The sequence below is a fragment of the Argopecten irradians genome, chromosome 11 (assembly GCF_041381155.1).
Source record: "Argopecten irradians isolate NY chromosome 11, Ai_NY, whole genome shotgun sequence".
NCBI classification, from domain to species: Eukaryota; Metazoa; Mollusca; class Bivalvia; order Pectinida; family Pectinidae; genus Argopecten; species Argopecten irradians.
Window position 1 is genome coordinate 29,836,931 of NC_091144.1, and position 27,429 is coordinate 29,864,359.

The following is a 27,429-nucleotide window of genomic DNA, read 5'->3' on the forward strand; positions in this document are numbered from 1 at the left end:
CACGTAACAGTGATATGGTTTGTGGCTGGTTGGAGACATTATAGTTAGTGTTCAGATATCATATAACTTATAAGAGATCTATGGCTGTTAAATTGAATTTGTCACTCGGTTTGTTTTCATTCTATAAAAATCAAGTTTTATTTTGCACACTAAGAAATTGATATACGTTTGTGCATAATGAATATCGATGTTAGGCAATACGGAAGGAGTTTGTTTATACGTATACTAAAGAGCATCCATGATACCCCAGGGGTTACTATTACTGGTTTTATATCCACCCATGTACTATATAATAGTACTCATAGTAAAACTGAAGACAGTGTAGTACTTAACATTTGACCAAACATAGGCCTGCAAAGATTTCCTTTGAAGACTACAGAGAGAGAGAGAGAGGGGGGGGGGGGGGGAGAGAGAGAGAGATTAAATTACCTGTTCTGTTGTTGTCTCCAGTTTTATTATGAAATAGTTCAGGGGTGGATATAACGTAAGTGAAAGAAACCCCTTGAGTATTGAGGATGTCTGGGGAAATATTGGAAGTGGTAGTGTCTTTTCAAATATATCTTGCACACCATATTGGACAAGCCATAGTAAAAAAGTAAAAAGAAAATGTCATAAATTACATGTAAAAGAAGATAAAAATCCCCAGTATATGCGGTCAGTTGACTCTACTTTCTTAATTTGTTGTCGCACACAGAGCCTTCAGTTTTGCATACAATGTACAGGAGTTAATATAACAGTGATAGTAACCCCTGGAGTATTGAGGATCGTCTACTAACAGTATGATTAAAACTCAATATTAAATATTATCATTTACTATTTATTAAATTAAACATAAATACAAATATCACAGATTAGAAATAGCAAATAAAACAGAAACAAGCTTAATGAATACAATATAATGAATTATATGCTTTCCAATAAAGAATTCATAATTAATGCAAGTCAATGTATACAACATGATAGTGTCATCCTAATGTACTAAATATTAAGATATCAATACTACAACCATTTACATATTACAGAGTTATCTGCCCTTGCTGATTAGTATTGATTGCGACATAATGTATTTACAAGTCAGAGAAAACTGACATAATTCATGAATTTTCCTCTCGAAATAAGCACGCCACAATCAAAACCTACCCGCAAGGGCAGATATAGTTGTAATAAGCAAAGATGGAATATATATTATTGCAATTTAAATGTTTGTGATTGTCTCTGAATATTGAATGTATATTCATTTAAAGATGCTCCACCGCTGACAAATGGTATTTTTTCACTATCAAAAACAGGAGCAGACGATTTAGTATTTTTCTTAAGTTGCAAAAGTAACTTACTTTACACCATTACCACCATTGATAAGTTTGAGCTTCTAATTTTACTTCAAGGTAAAAATATGAAAAATAATTAATTGCATCCCGAAAAATTTTTTCAAATGATTAATATCATTTATGCTCTGTCGGCGATGGAGCATCTTTAAAAGTCACATTTTGAAGTGATATTGATATATCAGCTGTGATTTTTTACTCAAATGTTTTACAACTTCATGAAGCCCGTTCAGCAACGTATTGATAAGACAATGCATATGGTTAAACACATGGGTCATACAATAAAACCTGAAGCTGTACAACTTAACAATTAAGAATATGCTATGTGATAAACATAAGATACCATGCAACAGAGCACTTATTAAATTATTATTTGTTTCATTATATAAAGATATAAATAATAAAGTACAAATATGAATAAATGTATATAATTATATTTCTACCACAATATGTCCTGTTATTCCATTTGATGGAAATATATAAATGTGTAGGATAAATATATTCATTTTTCTGGTATTCCACTAGTTGAATATAAATGATTTCTAATTGGTCAAGATTTTAAACTTTGACATGAACTACTTTTTTTCTAAAGTTTCATGTCACAAAAACATCAGTAATCGAATGACATCGCACTGTAATCTTGCAGAACAAATTAAATCAGACAAGACTTCTTGAGACCTGGATGTGTGTCATCAAAACTCAAAATTCATCATTTGGCCAGGTTTGAACTTACAATGATATGGTGATTATTTGGTGGGAAGTAGATGTCACTTTGTCGTAAATATGGTTGAATGTAGCTCTACAATGTGTAGCTACATATAGATTCAAAAAGACATTCAGTAAGCAGGAATTGCATGAAATAGTAATTCATAATTAAAATGATTTGTTATGAATATATCCTTTATGCAAATTTTATGATTTTTTTTTAATATTATTGAGTTCTCATTTGCCTATGAATATATACATTATTTCACCTTATCTGCTTATGTTGGCAAATAACATTTATCTTAATCTGACCTTCTTGCAGATGATTTCATTGTGGTAGAAACAGGTTACATGGCTCCAGGTTATTGGATATTCCACACTCATAAGCTATTTTATTAAAGTTACACAAGTTTGGCTTTGGTTTTCTTACTTTAAAGTCATATTAACAGCCAGGGTCATGTAAGGACGTGCCAGGTTTGTTGATGGAGGAAGACTGGAATATCCGGAGAAAAACCACGGAGCAGTGGTCAGTACCAGGTAACTGCCCCACATGGGATTCGAACTCGCTACCCAGAGGTGGAGTGCTTGTGGTAATATGTTGAGACATCTTAACCACTCGGCCACCACGGCCCCATGCAGTTGCATAGGATACAAGCTTAATTAAATAACTTTTAAAAAATAACGCACTCTCATGAAATAAATTTCCTATCCAACAACCACTTGTTGTGTAACCTCTATATATAATCCATATTTTTTTGTGATAAAATGAAAACTGTTTGTGCCAAAATTAAATTAAACATTATACATGAACCTTAACATGTGTTCAACAAAAAAATATTATTCATTTTGAAATGCCAACCTCTACTTATTACACACTCGAACCTCATTAACTCAAACTTTAACTAGAATACCCTGCTATATATAAAGTAATTTGTTGATCCATACTGTACTTCTCACTGTAGATTATGACAAGTAATTCTAACTTGAATACTTTGACTAATTGTAATGATTGTCCTGCCGATTTTGAATTAACTTGGTTTGACTGTATATCAAATTCATCTTTTTTTTTTAAACAAATGACTGAATAGCGTATCTGAAATTAAACTAATCATTTTGATTCGAACAAATGATCATGTGATTTATCAGATTATTTAAATATGAGTACATGTATATATTAAGAAAACAATCAAAGTCATGTAATTCTTTCATGTACATCCAGCTTCAGTTTTCCAATAAAATCATTCAACATTGTGATTCTTTGTTATATACCTCAGTCTGCAGTTTATCATGTCAATGAAAGAGGTTATAGTTTCTGATATCCGTCTTCAGTCTGTAAATCCTGACAAAATCACTGCCGAACACTTCAGCCATCTTGAATGAGATCCATTCTACAGAACTCGCCAGTGTCAATATTCTTACCCATGATGTGTTCTCTGTCAAGGTTTGGGGTTTTGTGTTGGACGTAAACCCTCGACAAACAGCTGTCCTGTAAAAACATTACATTAAAATGTTATCATATTATAATATAATAACTTGATTAAAACAAGAAACAAAAGGTCCATTGGGATAATCACACACTGATATTTAAATTAAAATCAAGAATTTGTGTATTTATACAATGATTCATGTCAATTACCATAAATGTACTTATTTTAGTGGTAGTTTTATTTAAGCACTTTAAATGCTGTCGTTGAAGCACTGGTTCATGTTCAGCCCTTAATTTTTTTAAAAGTAGGGTATTTCCGGTATTGAACCACTGAATTGGGCTAACAGGAATAATTCACGTACCACGTGATACCCAATAACGTTTGTGTGGGACTATTGTTTCTATTGGTGATGGAATGACGTCAAAAGATGATATATATCCCACGCTAACGTTATTTCAGCAGAAAGATTACAAATAGTTAGATCAACAGTGGAACCTTATTTAAATCAAAGACCCAGGGCCCAGCTTCACAAGTGTTTCTTACCTTAAGGAAATCTCTTGTAAGTTATAAGTCACCATTATAGCAAATCTGTACTGTTAGTAACAAATTTTCATAATTAAAGAAACACTTTTGTACTGCTCTCCTTATAGGAAATTTTAAGTTAGGAATTTCCTAATCAAATTTAATTTGTGAAATTGGGCTCTGTTTGATTTATTCCAGTGTGACTAATACATGAAAAAACTGGAAAAAAATTGGTAGCAAAAGGCCTTAGCGGCTTATACTGAGGAGGTGTGGCTTATAATCCGCTGAATACAGGAAGTCTTTTGACAAAACAGTTTCATTATCATATATACATAATATTCAAGTATTCATGTCAATGTGTACTCAGATAACTTAATTTCGAGTTTCTCTGGTTTATCTGTAATTATTTGTGATTGGTTTTGTTTTATTAGTTGAACATCATATTAACAGCCAGGGTCATTTAAAGATGTACCAGGTTTGTTGGTGAAGGAAAGTCAGAGTACCCGGAGAAAAACCTCCGACCAATGCTCAGTACCTGGCAACTGACCCAAATGGGATTTAAACTCGCAACCCAGAGGTGGAGGGCTTGTGGTAATATGTCAGCATTGTCGGGACATCATAACCACTCCGTCATTGCGGTCCCACATTATTTGTGAGAGAGGCCATGAAGAATACTCACTATCAGGTAATTGATGGTGGTTGAGGACACGTTGACACAGCCATTTAGATAAATCTCCTCCAGATCATGACAGTGGTTAGATATAGTAAACACCGTTTTGTCCGTGATGGCCTGGATCCCTGACAACACCAGATATTTTAGAGGACATTGTCTCGCCAACTCACACACTCCTATATCCGTCACCTATAACAGATTATTCATCATTGTGAATATGTAATCCTGACAACATCAGATATTTTAAAGGACATTGTCTGGCCAACTCGCACACTCCTATATCCGTCACCTGTAACAGGATAATTGTAAATTTCTAATCCTAACAAAACTTAATATTTTAGAAGACATTATGTCTGGTTCCTGTGTCAGTCATCTTTAACAGAATAATCATTTAATAATGCTTAACTGGGCCAGAAGCCTGTGATTGGTCATTTCTTCCTTCTGAACTGTGTTTAGTTTTACAATGAGATAGTTCAGGGGTGGATATCACAAGAGTGAAAGTAACCACTGAAATATCGAGGATGACACTCCATGTACAAGTACATATTCTGAAGTCTCAGAATTAATTAAGATTTTGGTTAAAATTTTACCCTTTTGTAATCAATTCAGAATTTCTACTTCTACTGTAGACCATCTTTCTTTTCATGACTATATTTCGCAATTTCTTTTTTATATGCAAAACAAGTTCGCGGAGATAAACTTTCAGAATTTTTTTTTAATTGTAAAACTTGTGAAAATAAATCGCATGCGAAATAAAGTTGATTATAGTGTGTTATTTCATTTTCATACTGTACCTGTTTGCAGCCCTTTATTCCGACGTGTTTGAGTCGAGGACAGTTCGCGGCCATGGTACTCAGTAAGTGATCTGTCAGTGTTTCCATTCCTGCCGCATCAAATTTCTCGAGGTTATTACAGTTTTCTACCACAGCCAACAGCACCTCTTCCTCAATCTGCAAAAACAATTCATGTATGAAACTGAATTTACCTGTCTATATAGACCACTGAAAGGACAGAGGAAATCGGTCTTAATACCAGGTGGTCTTTATACAAAAGCTTAATTGTGTTGAAATCGACGGCCATCTAGGACCCTAGAAAATTGGCCTCATTAATATAAGCAGATGGTCTTTATACAGAGGTGGTCACTAAGGTACATGTAGGTAAAAATAATGAGATACATGTATCTAGAAAAAATTACATCGGACCCACCAACAACTTTTTATTTCAATCAATAAAATTAATTTAATTGCTATTAAAGGGACAATTCAGTCTAAGAGTACATTAAAGTTTGCACATATTTCGGAAACAAACCACTTCTAACAGAAATTATATTAATTGGTTTTACTGCGATATGCCAGAAGAGCCCACTGTTAGTGAAATGTATGTAAAATGTTCAACTCGCTCTCTGTTCGTCATTTCACATAGTGGTCGGATGTCTTGTATGCGGAACCCTGGCCCTTGTCTGGGTATGGGTTCAGCGTACATGTTGTACATGCTTAATCATATTGATGAACGATTTGTGAAATTTGTCAATATTTCTTGTTACATGTTTCATAAGGAATGTAGAACAATACATTTATGTCATATTTTGCTTTGTGGTTATGTTACAGAATTAGCCTCAATGAGTTGTCCCTTTCAGAATAATTGTTATCAAATACATGGAGTTGTTAACATCTAATAAAAAAAATTATAAGTACAAAATTCCTGATATTTTCTTTTTTTTTTATCATAGTTATAAATTAGTCAAGATATTTGTATTCTAAGGTGCATTCTAAAAACCTTAATGTAACCTGGCCCCAGGATCATAAAACAGGCTTAGACTAAAGTTTTTACTAAGAGTAACTTAATTAGCCAATCAAAGTTTTTTTTATTGTCATCTGTAATTGGCTTAGTCTATAAACTTAAGACTGTTTGAGATTTAAGAATGGTTCATGGTCTTGGGGCCTGGTATGTTAAAGATTGACTAAAATATATTTGACAATGCGTGAATTTTACAAACCTGTTGAACACTGAAGAAAGCTTTTTTAAGTAACAGGGCTTTCTCCGTGTCACGCAAGAGTGGTAATAGCGTGCGTCCGGTCAACATTTTACAGATACTAAGGTCCAGCTCTCGTAGAGTGGTACAGTAAGTGGCTATGGAGGCTAATCCCTCATCAGTCAGGGCACGGGATCCACTGATGTCGACCTCCTCCAAAGTACCTCCAAGGTGCTCCAGGATCTGTCACAAGAATGGAATAATCCAGGTTATATTTAGTTACATGTTAGAAGAATATTGGAGAGTAAATAATCCAAGTTATATTTAGTTACATGTTAGAAGGATATTGGAGAATAAATAATCCAAGTTATATTTAGTTACATGTTAGAAGGATATTGGAGAATAAATAATCCAAGTTATATTTAGTTACATGTTAGAAGGATATTGGAGAATAAATAATCCAAGTTATATTTAGTTACATGTTAGAAGGATATTGGAGAATAAATAATCCAAGTTATATTTAGTTACATGTTAGAAGGATATTGGAGAGTAAATAATCCAAGTTATATTTAGTTACATGTTAGAAGGATATTGGAGAGTAAATAATACAGGTTAAATTTAGTTACATGTTACTTGTTTATTGGAGAGTAAATACTTTTTTCGCAGCGACAAATTTAGCAACATTGTTGTTGGGATATATCTTCATGAGTTTGTGTACCAGAGATTTTTTTCTTTTAATTTTGTTCGGCATAACAAAATAATTGCGTCCATGTGTCGGGATACATCTAGAATTGTCTCCCTGGAAAGATTTATTTTCTCTCAGGCTTCGCCCTCGAAAAAAATAACTCTTTTCAGGAAGAAAATTCGAGATGTATGCCTCCACAGAGGTCCATAATTTTATAAATTATGTAAATAATCCAGGTTATATTTAGTTAATTATAGGAGGATATTGGAAAGCAAATAATCCAGGTTATATTTTGTTACATGTTTGGATGATATTGGAGCGTATCACAGACAATCATATAGTGGAATGGAATTACAAATCTTATTTTAATTAGATTGGGACAAGACAGACATAGCTGCATAGAAAATTATCCAAAACTTTCACTGAATCTAAGATTTTTCCTGTAATATTTTTTTCCAAATCACAGTTCCATTCTGCCCTTTCTCATTATACTTACTGGTACCTTCACCATTATTATACCTCACTTTCATTTAGGATGTTCTGATTGGATTAAACTTGATCACATGACATTGAATAAGTTAGACAATCTCCCTGGAATTAGGAGGGGAGGGAAAGAACCCCGGGGAAATAACCTCTCAGAGAAATAACCCCAGGTTAATAACCATTTGGAAGCTCCGCATGTGACCGGAAGTGGGAAATATCTTTATGAGTTCTTTAACCAGATATTTAAATAGCTTGTTGATGTTGAATATAACACATTTATGGATTTATTTTAATTTTGTTCGGTATGATCAAATAATTATGTCCCTATGTGTTGGGATACATCTAGAAATGTCAACCTGAAAAGAGTGATTTTAAAATAACCCTTTCCAGGGAGACAATTCTAGATGTATCCCTCCACAGTGGACCATAATTGTATATTGTTTTACTAACCTTGGGAAGCGTCTTGTCATTGAGAGCTGGAATACCACACAGTCGCACCGACTTCAGACGCTTCAGGCGCTGTAAGGTCTCCACCAGTAAAGTTTCGTCTGACAACATGACGCCGCAGAGTGACAGTCGAGTGAGGGACGTGGGTAATGTCCACAGAAACTCATTCTCCGGAGACTCCTGGAGGCCGTAGCAGTAGGACAGATCCAAAGCTTCCAATCGGACGCACCCCTGGGATAGCTGTTAATCGACACCAAACAGTTAACGCACCATGTTTTTCTCTATCTAAATTTCATATTTACTTCAACCTGTTACTTTTAACAGCTAAGGTCAATCAGGTGAATAAGTTTTCTATTATAATGTATAAGATGACAGAAATTCAGAGCTTCTTGGTAATTTGATAGAGACCTCAAAGTAGTAAACCTGAGTTAGTCTGGTAGTCAATCCTAATGACTGAATACTATAAGATATCAATAAATATTGTTAAAATGATACTAGAAATATGTCTGTTAGACATTAAGTGCTCGCTAAATACTTCCTAACCTTAATTTCCGCTATGAAATCATCCTCTGCAACAGGTATACGTAGCACTTTCGCTCATTATCCATGGGACTATTGCAAGGAGATGGTTTATGCCCTTGGTGCATGGTAATAAATATTTTCCTTCACTTCATCATAACTTGAAATGTGAAATGACTTTGAAAAGTTCTTTGTTTCATAAAAGTGTGTTTATTATCATATTGATATTGATAGTCTCTGTGCACGTGGTGACTTTCCTGTGTTAAGCTTGATAGCCTTTCTGGGGAACATTTGATCTAGAGCTCAGACACTCAGACTGATATCTTATAATGTGTTTTTTTATTCTGTTTCTCTCATGCAAAGCTGTGTAATTTTATGAATATCAATAAGTACTGCAGCAAATGCAGTCTATGGTCACAGGGTTTATTAAGCGATAGTGCAACGTACACCTAGTACCTAGGATGATGAGAAATAAATTAAATATGTGGCCGGTACTAAAAGTTATCTTGTTTCGTCACTTTCTTTTATTGACTATATAAACCTGAATTGCATTGTATTGTTCCGGAAGTTTCCAAAGTCGATCAGATGCTTAGAATATCGTGACCGATGCAAGAGTTTGTATGATACGCCGCTTGAAGTTTACACAAAACAAATGTGTTTAGCACTGTGAAATTTCACTGTTGTTAATTTATAGTAGATTATCGCTACAAGACACTAGCTTCCGGTATTGCGTGCACAGTTAGAATCTGCGCATAGCGGATGTACACAGACTCTACACCCGACAAGGAAAATAATAGTACGAGTACACTCGCACTAAAAATAGCAAACCAGGACCCAGTTTCCCAGCATTCCTTAAGTAAAAGAAATTCCTTTAAATTAACTCAAATTCCTCCTTAAGAAAGCATTACAGAAGCTTAAGAAAGTTCCATAACTTAAGACTTTCTCTGTATTTAACTTTTGTAATGCTTTCCCAATAGAAAATTTTAAGTTCCAGGAATTCAAAAAGTTCAGATATGTTTGTGAAACTGGCCAAGAAGGGTTAATGCATAGTAGAAAGCCAGCATTGTTAACAGATTCAACTTTCAAATACATGATTACTACCAGAGATCTACAAATTAGTGTGGCTGAATAAACACTGATGTCTAATAATATTATGGCAGGTGACCAGTAGTTTTCACCAAATACCAATTCTCACCAGAGCATATTTACTTCTATGATTACAAACACAGGTTTTTTTGGGGTTTTTTTGGGGGGTCTATTAAGTCAAAATAATTTACTGATCTTACCGTTAATCATTATTTACTGTATATATTTCAAATAGAAGATTTCTAATTACCTCCAGCAGTGCATTCCCAGTTACTTTGGAACCACCAAGCAGATTCAAGCTGAAAATAGATATTTCAGAATTGGCATTTGATTACATAAATTATTCACTTTCCATTATAATTTTCTCATCCTTGTGTGACAATCTATCTGGGTTCTTTTGCTGGGAATATCATTATTTAATTTCACAACCTAGACAGGGACTTGGTAAAATGAATTAAGTAGTTCGGTCTTACCTTTTCAAGTTGGGGCAAAACCTAGCTAGTGCAATGACGTTTTCATCAGACATTGGTCTTGGGCAACCATCAATTTCTTCCTTCAAAACAAATAGGAAGACAACATTACAAGCCTATACACATCTAAGCTGCTGGTCAAATACATGTGACATTAATACTAGTATATGTACATGTACTTACTCCTTCAAAATCAGTCTTAAAATTACGTTTTAGTAAATGAAGTATCAGACAAAAACCCAATTGTTTTGTAAATAACATAATGTCGTGTTTTTCATACCATCTGAATATGGAACTATGGTTGTCTTGTAAATAATATCCACAATTGTCACAAAACCATCCAATAAACTTATGAGGATAATATGCATTTTCTTCATTACTAGTAATAGCTAGCATGCATGACAGTAAGTAAGGGCAAATTCATTAGGAAAAGAAAAATCAATAATACAAGTTATACTGTCAGCTTACACAAATTGCTGTTGTTGTTGTTTGTAGGGGCTTATTTTCGAGAATCATATTTACAGCCTTTGAAATCATAATGCATTCACATGTCAGTTTCTGATATGTAAAATCATGATTTTGATAAATTTTAGGATATACTGGGAAATAATTTTCACAATTTTGGATGAATCTGCAAATTAGGCAAAATTAAAACCCTTGCAATTAAATTTTAGCAATTATAGAGTGTATGAAGGGCCATAGTACAAAGAAAATGTTTAGAGAAAGCATGCATGATAAAAAAAAAAAGATAAAATTATATACTTTACCAGGTTGTGTTTAAGCGTCTTGGCAATGGAGGCGAACACATTAGGAGAAAGTTGTCCACAGTCATGAAGTATTAGATGAGAAATGGTTGGATTGTTTCTTGTCACTGTCTCAACAGCTGAAATAATAATCAAACAAACATGAAGCTTCAAAAATTATCATTAATCAAGATATTTTGATTTACTTCAATTGTCATAATTTACATTGGCCTGTTTTCCTGGCGCAGAATTTCTGTATCTCTAATGCAAATAATTGCTGATGGACTCCTACATAAGATAAAATGATAGGAGTTCCTGGGACTCAATGTGAAAAGTATATATTTGAAATAAAAAGTGACATGATAATGTATAGCAAATGAACTAATGAATATTCAAGAAAAATGAACATTTTCATACAATAAATATTTCAAGATGATATAAAATCATTACAATAATATCTAAGCTTACAACTATTGCAGGATTTCATAAACAAAATGGACTCCCATGGATATTTTCGTAAGAGACTTGCAAATGTCAAATCTAATAGGAGTCCCAGGGACACTCAAAATCAAAACTTGAAGTAAAATCGTGTATTAGTACCAATAGTTTTTAATCAGGAAAGGACTCAGTCTCTCTCCTGAGGTTAACATTTTTTTGGTTTGATTAGTTTAACATCCTATTAACAGCCAGGGTCATTTAAGGATGTGCCAGGTTTGTTCATGGAGGAAAGCCGGAGTACCCGGAGAAAAACCACCGACCAGCGGTCAGTACCTGGCAACTGCCCCACATGGGATTCAAACTCGCGACCCAGAGGTGGAGGGCATGTTGTAATATGTCTGTACATCTTAACCACTCAGCCACCGCGGCCCCGAGAGGTTAACAGTGATGCTTGCATGTGGAGCAAATCTGTATGTATGATGTCCATGTTAACAATGTAGCACAATAATGAAACATGGTGGATGACTTCATAAATTACATCACTGCCTATGATAGGGATCAAACTAAGAACTTCTTGCTTACTACAGTAAAACATGGTTATATATCAAACCACTGGGGACCAACAAAATCACTTCATTATAAGTATAGTTCATTATACACACTTTATTGACATCTTATAGGAACCTTTATGGGGAATGGAAATTATTATGTTATAACCATGAGTTTGTTGTAAGCATGTTTTCTTGTATTCTAACTTTTATCGAGTTATCTACCAAAAGAGAAAATCTGTACATAGCAGGCACAGTTACAGAGATATGAATATGGATCAAATAGGAATTTGTGCCGAGTCGTTATGAGTTCATATCTTGTGAAAGTACCTTCAGTGGTTACAGCATTACAGCCGCGGAGATCAAGGGACTTTAACTTGGGGGATTTCAGATGTTCCAGACCTTTCCCTGTAAAGGATGCTAGCTTCCTGAGCTCCAGAACCGCTAATTCTTTTTGTGGTTTTGTTACAGCCTTGATACCAGTGTCTGTGAAAGAGAAATAGTGACATATATGGGTTACACAAATTACTAATAAACATGCTAGAATGCTTGAAAAATTCCTTCCGTTAGCATATATACTTTGTACATACAATACACAAAATTATGATGATGTCCAAGAATTCCTAAAATCACTGAAAATGAAGCCGATCAGATACCAATAATTCCTGAACAGTACTTCTACGAGGGAAAGTTAAAAAGCATTCATTTGCGTTTTGATATTCAAGGAAGTGGGATGTCATTTAAATAATTTTTCAAAAGTAATATATTTACATCGTTTTTTTAATCTCAAAGCTTTTTTGATATTATTAAATGCATGGAAACTTCTCAACCATAAAGAATATTTATAATTCATTATCTATTTGACACTTACACATTTTGCATATCTGTAAACGCACTTATTTTAGTGGTTATTTAAATTTAGCACTTTTTGCGCAGTTTTTTATATGTTAATTCATGTACAGCGCTAAATGTAAAAATGTATTGCTGATATTGAACCACCGAAAATTTCACTGCCCTAAAATAGGCATGTTAACAGTATTTGTAATTTGGTGCTCACCTGTTACATTGGCACACATGTGTATGGTCAGTTGGTGGATGTTTGGACAGCGCTCTCCAAGCGTCTTTAACATCACATCTGTAAGCTGGTTACTTTTATATAAAGTCACATTTCTGAGATTTTCAACAAACAGATACTTCTTAACAGTTTTGAAGTACCGTTCTGTAAGAATGTCATGGTTCACAAGTCTCTCCAGCAGGATCTCTTTGTGGACATTAGGAAGGCGACGTCCAACGTCCGGTATTTTGTCCAGACGATTCTGGATGCAGGTCAGGCACACATCATGAAGGGTTTTCACCATTTTTAAAAACTGAGTCCACTTCACAAGGGGTCAGCAGGAAATTTAGACTGAAATCTACATAACAAATACAAATTATAATGTGGACTGACTTGTTTGATTTATATTGCATATAATTGTAATACCCTAAAAACAGGTTGTTTCTTGACTTAAGGTCACATCAAATCTTGAGGTTGTAGCCAGCACAGTGTTTTTCCTGCCTGATGTAACTGGAGTTGAATATATCTTCCCCATTTTCAATAGAAAATATTCTAATTTTGTCCCCCATTATTATATGAATTATTTATTTCCATTGATAACCAATTTACTTTCATGAGGACAAAACAATTTTTGGATGCTATTACTCTGTGCATTTTTTTTAGATTGCATATTATCATTATAAAACAACTTGCACAAGTTAGACATTATATTGGCACAGATACAATACAAGTTAACTGACAACACAACATTATATTATATCTTAAAATTTGCCCCTCTAAGCTTTTAAATATCATTTCTTTCTTAAATGTTTTATGAAATAAAGTTGAGATAATTATCAAAGGGACAATTCAGTCTAAGAGAATATTAAAATTTGTACATATATCAAAAAAACCCAGTTCTAATGGAAATTAGGTCAGTCGGTTTTACTGTGATATGCCAGAAACACCCATGGTGGTGAAATGCGTGTGAAATGTTCATACTCGCTCACTGTCTCGCCATTAATTACACATTGTGGTCGAACATCTTGTATGCCGAACTCTGTCCCTTGCTCGTATACTAGACGTATAGTAATGCAACTTTTGTCTAGAACTGCTCAAATCGCTCTGACAGTAGTGTGTTTACCTTATTAGGTGAATTGTCTTATCTAAAAAGTCATTTTATCACCCCCTCAGTGGTTATATAGTTCATTTGTTTAACATGCGCGACTTTGGCTTGGGTATGGGTACAGCGTACATACTGTACCTGCTTAATCGTATTGATCAACGATTTGTAATAACAACGGTATCAATCAATATACTAAATAATGACGTGGAATTTGTCAACATTTTATGTTACCGTATATGTTTCATAAGAAATGTAGAACAATACATTTATGCCATATTTTGCTTCTTGGTTATGTAAAAGAGCCTGAGTGAATTGTCCCTTTAAGGCTAATCAATTATATAAAAAAAAATCAATCACAAACAATTTACCCACTATATCTCAATATATCTCCCAATTTACCTGTCTCGATCAATTTAACTGCATTGATGTATCTCTTAATTAACCAGTCTATCAACTTACATATGTACCTATATCCCTAAAAAATATCCTATCTCGATTTACCTAAATGTATCCCCTCATTTTCACTCACTTTACCTTGCCCCTCAATTTACCTACCTATATATGCTCAATTTACTATCTTGCCATCACTTTACCTATTTCCTTAAAGTCGTAAGAATAGCTCTGCTGAGGAAAAGTTGCTTTGTTGAAAACACGACTTTCAAAAAATCTTGTATCTTGTACTTGGTTCGGCCTGTCAGATACCAAAAATCGTTCAACTTCAACAAGTGTTGAACCTCAATCTCAACTTACCACTGACATTGTTCCATATCCCTATATGTCTGTAGTCTTTTGAGGTTTTTGATGCACATGTAACATCCCTGAAATAAACTAATTCCTCAGATTTTCTCTCTTATATAGAAAGCAGCCTAGTTATTTATAGAAAATTGTATATTTTCTAAAAATAGAAAATTAATTCATTTCCTAATTCAAAGTCTTTTAAATGCTTGGTTATCTTTAGTTTACTTACAAACGTTGTGTTGATTTGAGTCAGGTTTTAGTATAAAATGGAGACGGAGACGGATATTAATTTACGGCGCTACGGTAAATGTGCAATGATAATGGTACACAAAATCAGTTGGGCGTGCAGTATAAGTTAAACTGGCGATTGTCGGTGTCTCAGTCTGCCATCTTATATAAACTATCTTTTCGTAAATATCGATTTTGAAGATACAGATACCTGTATACATGTCTGATAAATAGTTGATAGATCTATTATCCTCAATCACAGAATATGAGTTTGGAATATACCATACATGTATAATGATGTACATTTAATTAGCATGACGTGCGATACACGGATATAGCGTATGAGACAAATACATCTTTTAATCTAATAACAGCTTTTGCATGCATCGGTATATTAAAACTGTTTTGTATAGGTTTGGGGAGTAATGGACATTTAGTCGTTGTGCTGGTCAGTCTTGGATTTTCCGGGCAATATCTTTACAAAAACAATTTTGCAAGGTAAAATACACTTTAATTTTACATAATTAAATTGATTATGTGGCAAAAGAATAGTTAATTATGGTTTTGGCATTTAGTCGTTGTGTTTGGTCATATCTGGACGATATTTGACTTTAAAACAAACTATTTTACACAAAATTAATCGCATAAGGTAAAGTAAACTTTCATTTATCATAGTCAAAAAGGTTATGTTACAAAAAGTGGGATATTAGATTTTCATATGTAGTATTGGGTACTAGTGGGTCGAATGGGGTAATAGTGGGTACTTTGGTTACTATTGGGTGACGTCACGCCATCTTTTCTGAAATCTATTGGGTATAGTTTTGTATAATTGGGTAGTATTGGGTACGATTGGGAAGTATTGCGTATTATTGGGTAGTATTGGGTATAAATGGGTAGTATTTTGGTAGTTTTGGGAGGAATTGTTTTGGGTGGTATTGAGTATAATTGGGTAGCATTGTGTAGAATTTGGTAGTTATTGGTTACAATTGGGTAGTATTGGTTATTATTGGGTAGTATTGGGTATAAACGGGTATAATTGGGTAGTATTGGGTATAATTGGGTAGTATAGAGTATTTAGCCGTGCCGCTATATATGCCTAATGGTAGTACACTGCTGAGACCACAAGACCTGAGACAGGGGCTTGATACATCCAATATATTACAGTCACATACGTTTGAGCAAGGATTTATAAATGAGACATATACGTCCTCGGTTTGAGTAAGACTGATGCCTATGTATATATTATACGCGTATAGTCTAATGCAATATTAAAATGCATCTATGAAATGTCAAACATTAGAAGTGACTCCCTACGTTTTCATAAATAAAAACAAAACTAAAATCGAATCAATCCATGCTGTGCACTTTGAATGCAATGCTATTAAAATTTTGATAATGTATTCTTACCTGTATTCTTTTGAAGGCAGTGATCTCCTTATTCCAGTCTGTATTGTTCGTTGCCCAGTTTTTCGACAGAATCGTTTTTCTTCACTTTGATGTTGACTGGAAGTGGTATCCTCCTGCAGTCGCTGAACTTGTACAAAATGTACACGTGTAATTTCTGTCCCTACAGTCAATTCTACACAAGTCGCCCGATGGTCGGAGATGGTCTATAGTGTCCGCTCAGGTATAACTTACACGTGCACGGGTTAGACACAGGGATCTGAGAATTAGATACAATTATATCAGTATGGACCAACCAGAGTTCCCACTGTCACAGAGCATTTATATAGACGTTTTAGGGGTCTGAATTAAAAATCAGTGAGTTTTACCTATTTTTTATCTTGACCCACAAAACTTCTAAAAATGGTCTATGGGTCATAATGATATAAACTGTAACTAATTCTCCGATCCATGTGTTGTCAGCAAGAACGTGCGTTTTATTCTAGTCGGCCTGTTTATTACATAGGTGAGGCGAAAGTACTTCATTATGGCTAAGAAAGAAGAGTACATTTGAAGTCTCATAAATGCTGATTCTATGGAGAATCGGAAGGAATTCCAAAAAGTGTATGTAAATCGGAGGTCTATGGACGGTAGATAGAAGATATTTTTATTTGTAAACTGGATATGAATGTATTAGTAAGACAAATGTGGGGACAAGCTATACATGTAAGAAAGGGGAGTAGTGGAAAATCAAAGAGGTAATCCCAACTGAGGATTAAAAATATGTTTACAATTTATAAATTTATTTAATCCGACAGAAATACAATGTCACGGAACTTGACATATACTTATTTACATTTAACATGAACATGTACCATACCGGAACGGAATGAAGCCAGAGTTTAAAACTTTATTCGTTCACAGAAATTTGAAATTCTTTTTGATAATATAGAAACAAATAAAATGTCACCCATACACTGTAATAGTACAATGGTGACATGCTATACATGTATAATTGACATAACGTCAAACCCCATAAATTTGGACAAAAAGACATGTTAGAGAGTTGCTCGATTTCGGATATCCAATTCTTTGTGAATGTTGGGCAATATCGATCATCGGTAAATGTGCAATTTTTAATGGTACACAAAATCTTATGGAACAGTTTTGTTATTTATGATATTGATTTTTTTTTAATTTCCATGTCTATGTGGTGAAATCACTATAGAGATATATCACCACTAAGATGCCTCTCCATTTTATAAGGGTAAAATTAGTTTGATCGATTAAAGCAGATATATTGTTATTCTGTTTCTTTTTTTTAAAGTAAGTTTTATAAGGGTTTCCCTGCTGAATCAAACCATAGATTTAGATTAACTATCTAAATCTCTGACCAAACGTAAAATAAATAGTGTCGCATTTATGTGTCAGTTTTTACACGTATATACGAACACATATCATTTTGTTATATAAACGTGCATGGAAAAATAAGTAGATTTAACAAGAAAACCTGTCCAACATTCCCAGCTATATAGAAGACATTAACATACTGTGAGTAACTCATATTACCCCAACCATACTGATATAGGCTATGATTGTAATATTTCAGACCGAGTGTACACATAAGCCTATGGATATTTACAAATCGTTGATAGATATTATCAGTAGTTGTGATTGATTTAATCTTATCCAATCACGATAAAAATACAATTCTTAGCAGAATATAAAAGAAACTGATAACCTATGTAAGCGAAATCATTATGCATTCGATTACAATATATCAGTCGGCGATTTGTATAAATAATCCTGGTGGTTTTTTTTCTCTCTCTCGGAATGAATACCTTTTGGCCAATAATCATTAAGTCAAGAAAATATCGATAAAGTTAAAGAAGACATATTAATGGTAGGGCCGTGATTTGGCAGAGATTCGAATTATCTGCGAAAATTGGAGAAATAAAAATGACAAATGCTCAACAGGGATAAAATGTAAAGTCAAATGTCAAACTGGCTGCCTCCGCTGCTTTTGCAGTACATTTTGGCGTTGAAATTGTGATAAAAAGTATCTTAATATGTTCATTTCAAATGTGTATTCAACTCCGCTAGCCAATGGTATTCAGGCCGATACTCTCCCTGAAAAATCTGCCAATGGTTGCAGGGAGAGCATCAGACTTAATACTCTTGGCTAGCGAAGTTGATGTGCACTGAGATTTTTATACATTGTTGTTTAAGTTAAATTGGAATGTATCTCCTTATAATTTATGTAGAATGGAAAATAAAATTACGAGTGCATGTGTATTTAAAAAAAAAATCGCTAACATGATTAGGTACAGAGAAAATAATGACCACGATCAGTAATTAAAATTGATTGTTTGATATGAAAGAACATTAGTTTTCTGCTACCTGAAATGACAAAATGATTGTCACCCATCTCAGACTATAAAAGAATAGGATCAACAACATCACCTTGGCGCGCATCGTTGAAAATTTTAAAATGGAAATGAGTATAATGTGACCGGTGGGGTGTGTTGCTTGGTGTCTTCGGCGGCATGCTTCAGTGATATAGCACTATAAAAAGGGCAACAGTTCCACTATACAAGAAGACATAACACTAACATACACAGTCTCCCAAAACATGCACCTCGCACAACATACACACAAAACACCGCATACATGGGAGGCCGTCCTTACATGACCATAGCTGTTAATAGGACGTTAATAAATCAAACAAAAGCGTCATGAACCTCTGACTTTAGCGTCAGGGTAAAACAGATCTCGATCCGTGGGAAAATGTATCTTTTCGAGTGAATTACGCATATCAGTGTTAATTAATAGTGAACAAATTAAGAGAGGTAAAACTGCCTATATCTGAGTGTAAATGGCAATATTGTCATGAGTACTCAGCCCCTAATGGGCCCTGAAAGGTGTTTATCTCACCTGACCCTGATATCCGCCACCCTAAACCCAAATATAGGTAGGGTATGTCACGTAGAATATCCAAGTTATCTATATCATTTATTCTAGGAATTCATAATAAAAATATCTGCTTGATTTAGTTCGGGACGCAATAATTATTTTTTATCTTGAATTAAAATAAATGGTGATTCTCTATCAAACGAAGGGAAGTAACTCTTATATATCAGAATCATTATAGGGTCGATGTGCAGAAAGGGAAGGTAAGTATCTCTGATTCAAATGATTTCCTCTCTCTCAGTAAATTAAAATAAAACGACTAAAGGTTGTTATTTTTTCTCTTCTGTATCATATTGCGCGGAACAAGACCATCCCAGAGAGATATATGCTTCTGGCGTAAAAATACTCCTACTACTAAATACATTGTACAATGACATTTTTTGTTATTTGAAGTCTTGATTAATCATAATTGTTTCCAAAATATAAAATATATAGGTTAAAGTCTGTATGTTATATAAGAAACATATATCATGTTTCAGGTTATATCATGAAAGCTATCGTGTATAAAACTGTTTAGGCACCCAATAACTGTAATTCGGAACATTGATATTTAAAAAAAAAGAGTAATTTTACAAAATTCTTAAAATGGTTACTTGATCCTTCCAACCCCTGGAATGTAACTAATATAAACATTACTGTTGAACGATTAAAACATTTAGAATTGATGTTATTATCCTGTCTGACAAGAGTGACACTTGTATTTGTAGCGATCAAGTCTATTTGTCGATATTTGTTGTATTAATATGCAATAATTAATAATTTCCTCCTCTCTCTCATTATCATTCAAAGATTTGTGCAAAAGAACGCAGATTTTCGGTCTCGCTGACACTTTTTTTATAAGTCCAAGCTGACTACCGTCATATCGCCCATGTCCCGCCCCTTATCTCACCTGCCCCGACGGTGTGTATCTACGCGGGGTGTTTGTAATAACACTCTAATTATCCCCCACGCGCTCACAGATCATCCCCGACGGAGGGGAGCGCGTGGAGGGGGCGGGGCCTCCTACTGGCTTCAATAACAGCCCACCTGTGTACACCTGTAGCCGTGTTGTAACTACCTGGTTGTAGTCTCCCTTTGTAGTATTAACCGACAAACGGGAGGGTTGAGACAAATTCGTCAAAATTTTGACAGAATGTTTATATGCATATCCCAATAAAATCACAGGACAAATACCTTTTGGCAGTAATGCACAGGTGCTTTTAGTAAATTGTTTCAGAATGCGTACAATGATTTTACTTTTGACCGTTGTCATGGTGCTTTTTCATCAAATCCTGCTTTCCTTTTTAACAAACTATCGTTAATTTTGTAGATGTAGTTATTTCACATGGGTTTCCTAGATAAATTGTTAGATAAATAATGGCTCACTGAAGTGACAATTTTGTCCAACAGAGCCATAAAATTTGTGATGTCTATGTGCTCTACAAGCATGGGGAACCCTGTGATACGTGATAAAAGAAAGAGAGTATTCTTTGTAGAAGACACAAAACATACATACAGTGAGTAACTCACTGTCATGCCGATTATACACTTAAGGCTATCGTTGTTTATTTATTTGATATTGGGGTAATCTACAGTATCAGTTTAATGGGGATTTATATAGTTAAAGATAAATATTATCAGAAATTGTTGTTGAAATAATCCTATCCTATGATGATAGCCACAATCTAAAAAGATAATTCGATAAGGAATGTTATTTATTAAACAGTTTTAAACAATTATGCGATTTGTAAACATCCACTTTTTTCAATAAATAGTATACCTTTTGGCCTGTTTTCATATATCCATGACAATTGGCATAGATACATGGTTTGGTGCTAATTTTACTAGAGATAAAGTACGTAGATAAAAAACTTGGTAAATGTTTTGGTCCCGATTTCTCGAAAGAAACTTGAGTCAAAAACCAACTCCTTAATATATCTATTCGAAATAAACTACACGAAACCGATACAGAAAATGACCTCCATGAAAAAGAAAAAAACAACTTAAAACTAAAATTATCAACATAGATTACATAATAAAAATAACTAAGTTTTGACTTAAGTCATCACTTTTGTTTCGAGAAATCGAGGCCTGGAAAGTGATATAATAATAAACTAAGTTTTGACTTAAGTCATCACTTTTGTTTCGAGAAATCGAGGCCTGGAAAGTGATATTATTTTTTTTTCTTCAAGAAAACATTGGTTTTATCAAATTTGCATATATTCATACTTATCAGACAACCAATTTGCCAAATGTTGCTTAAGATAAAAAGAAATTTTATAAGTTATTTGTATTGTCTACGCAAAATGTTATGTATGTGATGGACATCCCGTACTATATTTCTAGTTCAAACTTAATGATATTTTTTTTGGGATCAATGCATTTCCTATATATATCTATTCGAAATAAACCATACGAGACCGTATATCGTAAAGATACAGAAAATGACATCCACGAAAAAAGTAATGGGCATTGATTTAATGAAACGATTGAGTGTTACGACATGAAACAAGATTACTTAAAAAGGTTTTTTCTAGAAATAATTTAAAATACAAAAGGGTTTGTCTCTACTCTCACCGTACAAAACAGTGGGATTGACAGCCTCACCTTGGCCTACACCATTGAATATTTGAAATACAATGTAAAAATGAATAACCTCTGACCTTCGGATTAAGGTCGCAATGACCTATTTAATTGAATTGTCGATCGTGTAATACTGTGATCCATTTACATAATATGTAAAACCATACATGTCAATCATCCCGTTCACTTAAAAGATGTTGTAAATAAATCAATTTGATGCAGTGTTTTACTTACTGACATTTTCAATTGATTACCAGGTCTCAGTTGTTTAAAAAAGTTCAGACTGGTCACAATTAACGATTGTTTCCTTATCTTTGAATATCAAAATCTTGTCTACATTTATTTATAAAAAAATGGACTCTTATTTTCTCTTCTTAAAATTATTCGACGTTTTGCTCCGAGTTTGACTTAATTAAGCATTGAATATGAACAAAAGACGTTATTTTCCAGTCGCTAATTTACTAAAATAATAACTGCATTATCCACGGGAGAAATACCTTTCATAGCTAGATATGCCAGTGAATTACAAGCGTCAGTATTAATTAATAGTGGTCTAATTAAGAGAAGTAGAGCTGTATATTTATGGGTGTAAATGACAATATTGCCATGAGTACTCAGCCCCTAATGGGCCCTGAAAGGTGTTTCTCTCACCTGGCCCCTGATATCCGACACCCTTCTGAACCCTAACATAGGTAGATATATATACAAAATGTACTTACAATATCCGCCCTAACACATCATCGACACTATTCTAGAAATCCATAGTAAAAACATCTGCTTTGAGAACATTTTAGATTCCCACGCCTGGTTTCCAAGATAATATTGTCCATATAAATACATTTTAAAGCCACTGTTACGAGAATTATTTGTAAGGTTTGCATTAATTAAATAGAAAATTAATTGAGAAAATATTTTAAAAACTTGACAATGCAAGTAGGATTTGCCTATCACACCACCTTTTGGAAGGCGACAAAACGCAATTTGATTTGCCCGAATAGCCGCGCTTTACTCGGGTCCAATAAATATTGATTTTGAATTTTACATATTGACAATATAGGCAGATTTACAAGCATAGACACAAGCATTATGTAAACGAAATTCAAAAAATGAAAGAAACGCCGAAAGAGGTTCTGATAGACTTTATACGCAGTATTACAAGAGATAGTGTACCGGATCTTGAAGCTCTGAGATATAAACTGTTTGAAACTGCGATTTTGAGGGACGACTTCCCCGTGAAGGAAGGTTACTTAAGGAAACGTCGCGAGGCGAGAACAACCGGGGCAGCCCCCGCCAGTAAAAAACTAGCTAAAGACTGCTTCGTCCTTGTCCGTGCCTGCGAAGGTGAATACACTGAAGATCTTAGTGAAACCGTGCCTTGTAAGACCAAAAAATTGGCATCATCAAAAGCCAACACTTCGATAAACCCGGACATTGGAGGAGTATTAGTTATGAAAGAAACTATTGCTACCATACAGCGAGAGCTTCATGAAATAAGGAACGAACACGGCAAAGCTGTAAATGACCTGGAACAGAAAATTGAAAAACTTTACAAAGAAAAAGAAACCGCTTTAAAGAGAAGAGAAAAGACACGCACAGAAATGGATGGACTCGTAAAACTAGTAGACAAACTAAAGAGTGAGCATCAAAAGGAGATTGATACTCTACAAGAACTGAGCAATAAATCACGCACTGAACTAAAAGAAACGAGGGGTATGTGTCATGATTTACAAAAGAAAATTGAAAATCTTAACAAACAGTTAACATCTGTGAAAAATGACGTCAAACAATACAAACACGAGAATCGGCTTCTGACTTTCGCAACATAGCTAGTCGTTATGATGACAAACAAGCATGTGGCATTACAAGTGCTAAAAAAGCCCTGAAAGTAGTTACGGAACGTGTGACTAATCACATCAAAAGCTATGAGTCTGAAATGGACGAAACTCGTGACTCGATTAAAGCTTGCGTGTCATCTGTTACTTTCCTCAAGAAACAGCTAGACAAATTAAAGAAACTTGAGCGAAGCGCTGTCGACAATGGTAAAACTCCACCAATGGATCCTGTGAAAACCTGTAACAGATTCGGTGTACTTGAAATTGGTATGCCACCTGACATCCATGAAACACTCGAAACCCTTAGTGAGACTCCTTTTCATCCAGCACAACAGTCGAGGACCATAACAGAACCATACAGGCCAAAATCCCACACCAGGATTGTCGTTAATAATGACACTGATAGTCCTAGGAAAACAGTGGAAATACAGAAAGCAAACATCGAGCGCCCTAAAGGCGATATCGACAGATCAACAGGTACAAAACCACAAGAGATTCGCCAGTATAGCGATGTTGTATCAGATGTTGGTACGATACCTGTGCACTTTCCTTCATCAATGTGTCAAACGATGTCAGAACGTAGCAAGACTCTCGTTAGTGAGTCGCAAACCTCTAGGCATAGCGGGGCAGATCTAGCTGACAAATTCGTAGGATACAGGTCCTCTAAAAGAAAGGTTAGTCGTTTCTACATACATGGAATGAACAGGAAAGTAGCGTCTGAGTCGGCGATGAGAGATTTCCTAGACAAAGCCGGTGTCCGTGTTACTCACTTAGAGTATTTTGAAAGTCGTTGGAAGTCGACTGCCTCTGCACAGTTGAACATCCTTGCAGATGATACCCCTATAGTGACGGCAAGGGATTTCTGGCCAAGCGGAATCGGCATGAGAGAATGGATCCCGAGACAAGTCTTTCTAAACCAAATTAATGATGGTTGACAAACTTAATATCATGTGTTGGAATATCGAAGGTGTGATGGCGGGTACTCACTATCTGCTAGAATGCCTTAGTAAATTCCAAGTGGACATTTGTGGTATATCTGAACATTGGATTAGAGAATATAATTTGTCATTTTTTGATACATTTAGACAATGCGGTTATACACCTATAGTTAAACCTGTGTATGAAACTGACCCGTTTCGTTACAAATGTAATATTAGGGGAGGTGTAGCAATTCTTTGTAAATCTGATAAGTTCATATTGACAGAATTAACTATCGATAGTCCTAGAATAGTGGGCGTGGAAATCCAAACACCTAACAAAGAGTATCTGTATTGTTTTTCAGTTTACATGCCAGCATCCTCTCGACCTATTGAAGTATTCATTGAGCATACTGAACTACTAGAGTCGTTGGTAGAAGTGTATTCTTCGAAAGGAAGAGTTATTATTATTGGTGACCTTAATGTTAAAATTAGAGGAGACCGATGTAACTTCGATAGTAATGAAAGGTCATCTGTGTTCCAATCCTTTTTAGATAGAACCAATATGTTATCTGTAAATGTCCAAGAAAATTGCCTCGGACCTGAGCATACTTTTTATCCTGTAACAGGGAAATGTACGACGATCGATCATATCCTAATCCAAACAAGTTTTGAAGATCTAGTAAATTATTGCGAAGTACTGGATGATGACTCTCACAATTTATCAGAACATCATCCAGTTATATGTTCTTTATCTTTACCGGTCTCGGCCCCGTTAAACGCTAGGTCGGGTTACGTTAAATACAATTGGGAGAAGGCAAGAATCAATAATTGTTTGAAGAACTACAGAGAATGTCTCAGCGAATATCTAGATTCAGTTACTATACCCACTTCAGGAACAATTGAAAATATCGAAACTTTCTATATGAGTATTGTACGTTCTATTAAGTGTGCTGCAAATAAAACAATGCCAATAAGTAAATTTAAAAAATTTCTGAAACCATATTGGAGTAAGGAGTTATCAGAATGGCACAATATCATGAAATTTAAAAGGAAACTTTGGATTGCAAATGGTAGGCCAAGGTCAGAAGACGTTAGTTTCTTAAGCTATAAAGAAAGCAAATGTACTTTCCGTAGGCACTTACGAATTGCTTTCGATAAGTATATGTCAACACAGTTTTCTGAACTTGATAAATGTGGCGAGTTAAATCAAACTCTATTTTGGCAACTTTACAATAGAAAAGCAAGGAAAACAACGCATAATATAACAGAATTGAAATATAATGGAAAAACTCTTAGGGAATCTTCTGATATATTGGATGCGTTGCATTCACATTTTAGCACAATATTTAAAGACAATCATAGTGAGTTATTTAATGTTGAATTTGCAAACTTTATCAATACAAAAGTCGAAAATATAACGGCTAATGTCAAAGCTGAGAAGGAATGTTTTTTCGATACCGCTGTTACAAGTGTTGAAATATCTAATTTATGTAAAAAACTAAACACCAACAGGGCTGGAGGGCATGATGGCATAGTTTATGAACACTTTAAATATGGTGGCAAAAAACTGTTTGATTATATTGCATGTTTATTTAATATGGTCATAGATAACGAGTATGTACCTAACCATTGGAAAAAAGGTTTGATTATTACCTTATATAAGGGCCAAGGAAAGCCAAAAGAAAATCCGGACAGTTATAGGGGCATTACATTATTACCAGTGATTTTTAAGTTGTTCGAGATGATAGTTTCGGACAGAATAAGCTCTGTTTTATGTTCGAAGAGCTTTCCAAACAGACAACAGTCCGCGTACCAAAGCCAGTTATGTAGTCTATGTACATCCTTTAATTTACATGAATGTATTAATTACAATTTAGAACACAATTCAAATGTTTATGTAGCATTTTTAGACAGCAACAAGGCGTTTGACACTGTGTGGCACGCCGGTCTGCTCTACAAAATTCATGAAATGGGGCTTATAGGCAAAGTATGGGTTATCCTCAAGGAAATGTATACCAATGTTAAGAGTTGTGTAATGTATAAAAATTTGATGTCCAAAAGTGTTTTAATGGAGAGAGGAATTTTACAAGGGGGGTCGCTCTCTTCCAAAATGTATCTGATTTTCATAAATGAATTATTAAACGAAATAGAAAAATGTGGTAAAGGCACATTGATTGTTGATTTGAAAGTTAATATACCCACTCAAGCAGACGATTTGTGTCTTTTAAGTACAAATTATCAAAGTTTGCAAGACATGGTTAACATATGTGAAAATTATAGTCGGAAGTGGCGGTTTACGTTCTCTTCAACTAAAAGTAATATTATGATTTTTTCCAATAAACGCACAAAATATAATGTATCTAATATTTTACTTTACAATTGTGTTTTACCAATAGTTACTGAAATCAAACACGTTGGTATATTGTTAAATCACTATAGAAATAGTGTCGAAAGAACAAAAAGAGCATGTTGTAAGTTAAAAACTGGTATTATGTCACTTCTAAAGTCAGGTGCTCATCCTAATGCTCTTAACCCTGCAACTATTGCCAAATTGGTCAAAATTAAGATCTATCCATCTGCTCTATTCGGATGTG

The 27,429-nt window shown here is 34.4% G+C and overlaps 1 protein-coding gene across 3 annotated transcripts; it reads right to left on the reverse strand.

The window, feature by feature from the left end:
- Positions 1 to 796: 796 nt before the first annotated feature.
- Positions 797 to 15,133, reverse strand: LOC138335260 (F-box/LRR-repeat protein 2-like). Of its 3 annotated transcripts, none has more exons than XM_069284263.1 (11): positions 14,953 to 15,115; positions 13,101 to 13,455; positions 12,374 to 12,529; positions 11,082 to 11,197; positions 10,318 to 10,397; positions 10,095 to 10,143; positions 8,243 to 8,479; positions 6,649 to 6,867; positions 5,447 to 5,602; positions 4,659 to 4,841; positions 797 to 3,516 (listed from the first exon to the last, which is right to left on the reverse strand). In XM_069284263.1, exons 2-11 carry the CDS (start codon positions 13,399 to 13,401, stop codon positions 3,394 to 3,396), a joined length of 1,620 nt encoding a protein of 539 aa, XP_069140364.1. In that variant the 5' UTR covers positions 13,402 to 13,455; positions 14,953 to 15,115; the 3' UTR covers positions 797 to 3,393. The 3 variants fall into 3 exon arrangements, with proteins under 3 accessions (XP_069140364.1, XP_069140365.1, XP_069140366.1); XM_069284264.1 differs by lacking the exon at positions 14,953 to 15,115 and adding an exon at positions 14,796 to 14,939; XM_069284265.1 differs by lacking the exon at positions 797 to 3,516 and having other exon boundaries at positions 4,821 to 4,941; positions 14,953 to 15,133.
- Positions 15,134 to 27,429: the final 12,296 nt, after the last annotated feature.

Coding starts and splice junctions, on each gene's coding strand:
- LOC138335260 (XM_069284263.1), bottom strand. CDS start 13,401: ATGGTGAAAACCCTTCATGATGTGTGCCTGACCTGCATCCAGAATCGT. Junction 11,198..12,373: donor TAATGCTGTAACCACTGAAG/GTACTTTCACAA, acceptor TTATTATTTCAG/CTGTTGAGACAGTGACAAGA. Junction 5,603..6,648: donor CTTTCTTCAGTGTTCAACAG/GTTTGTAAAATT, acceptor TTGTTTTTGCAG/ATTGAGGAAGAGGTGCTGTT.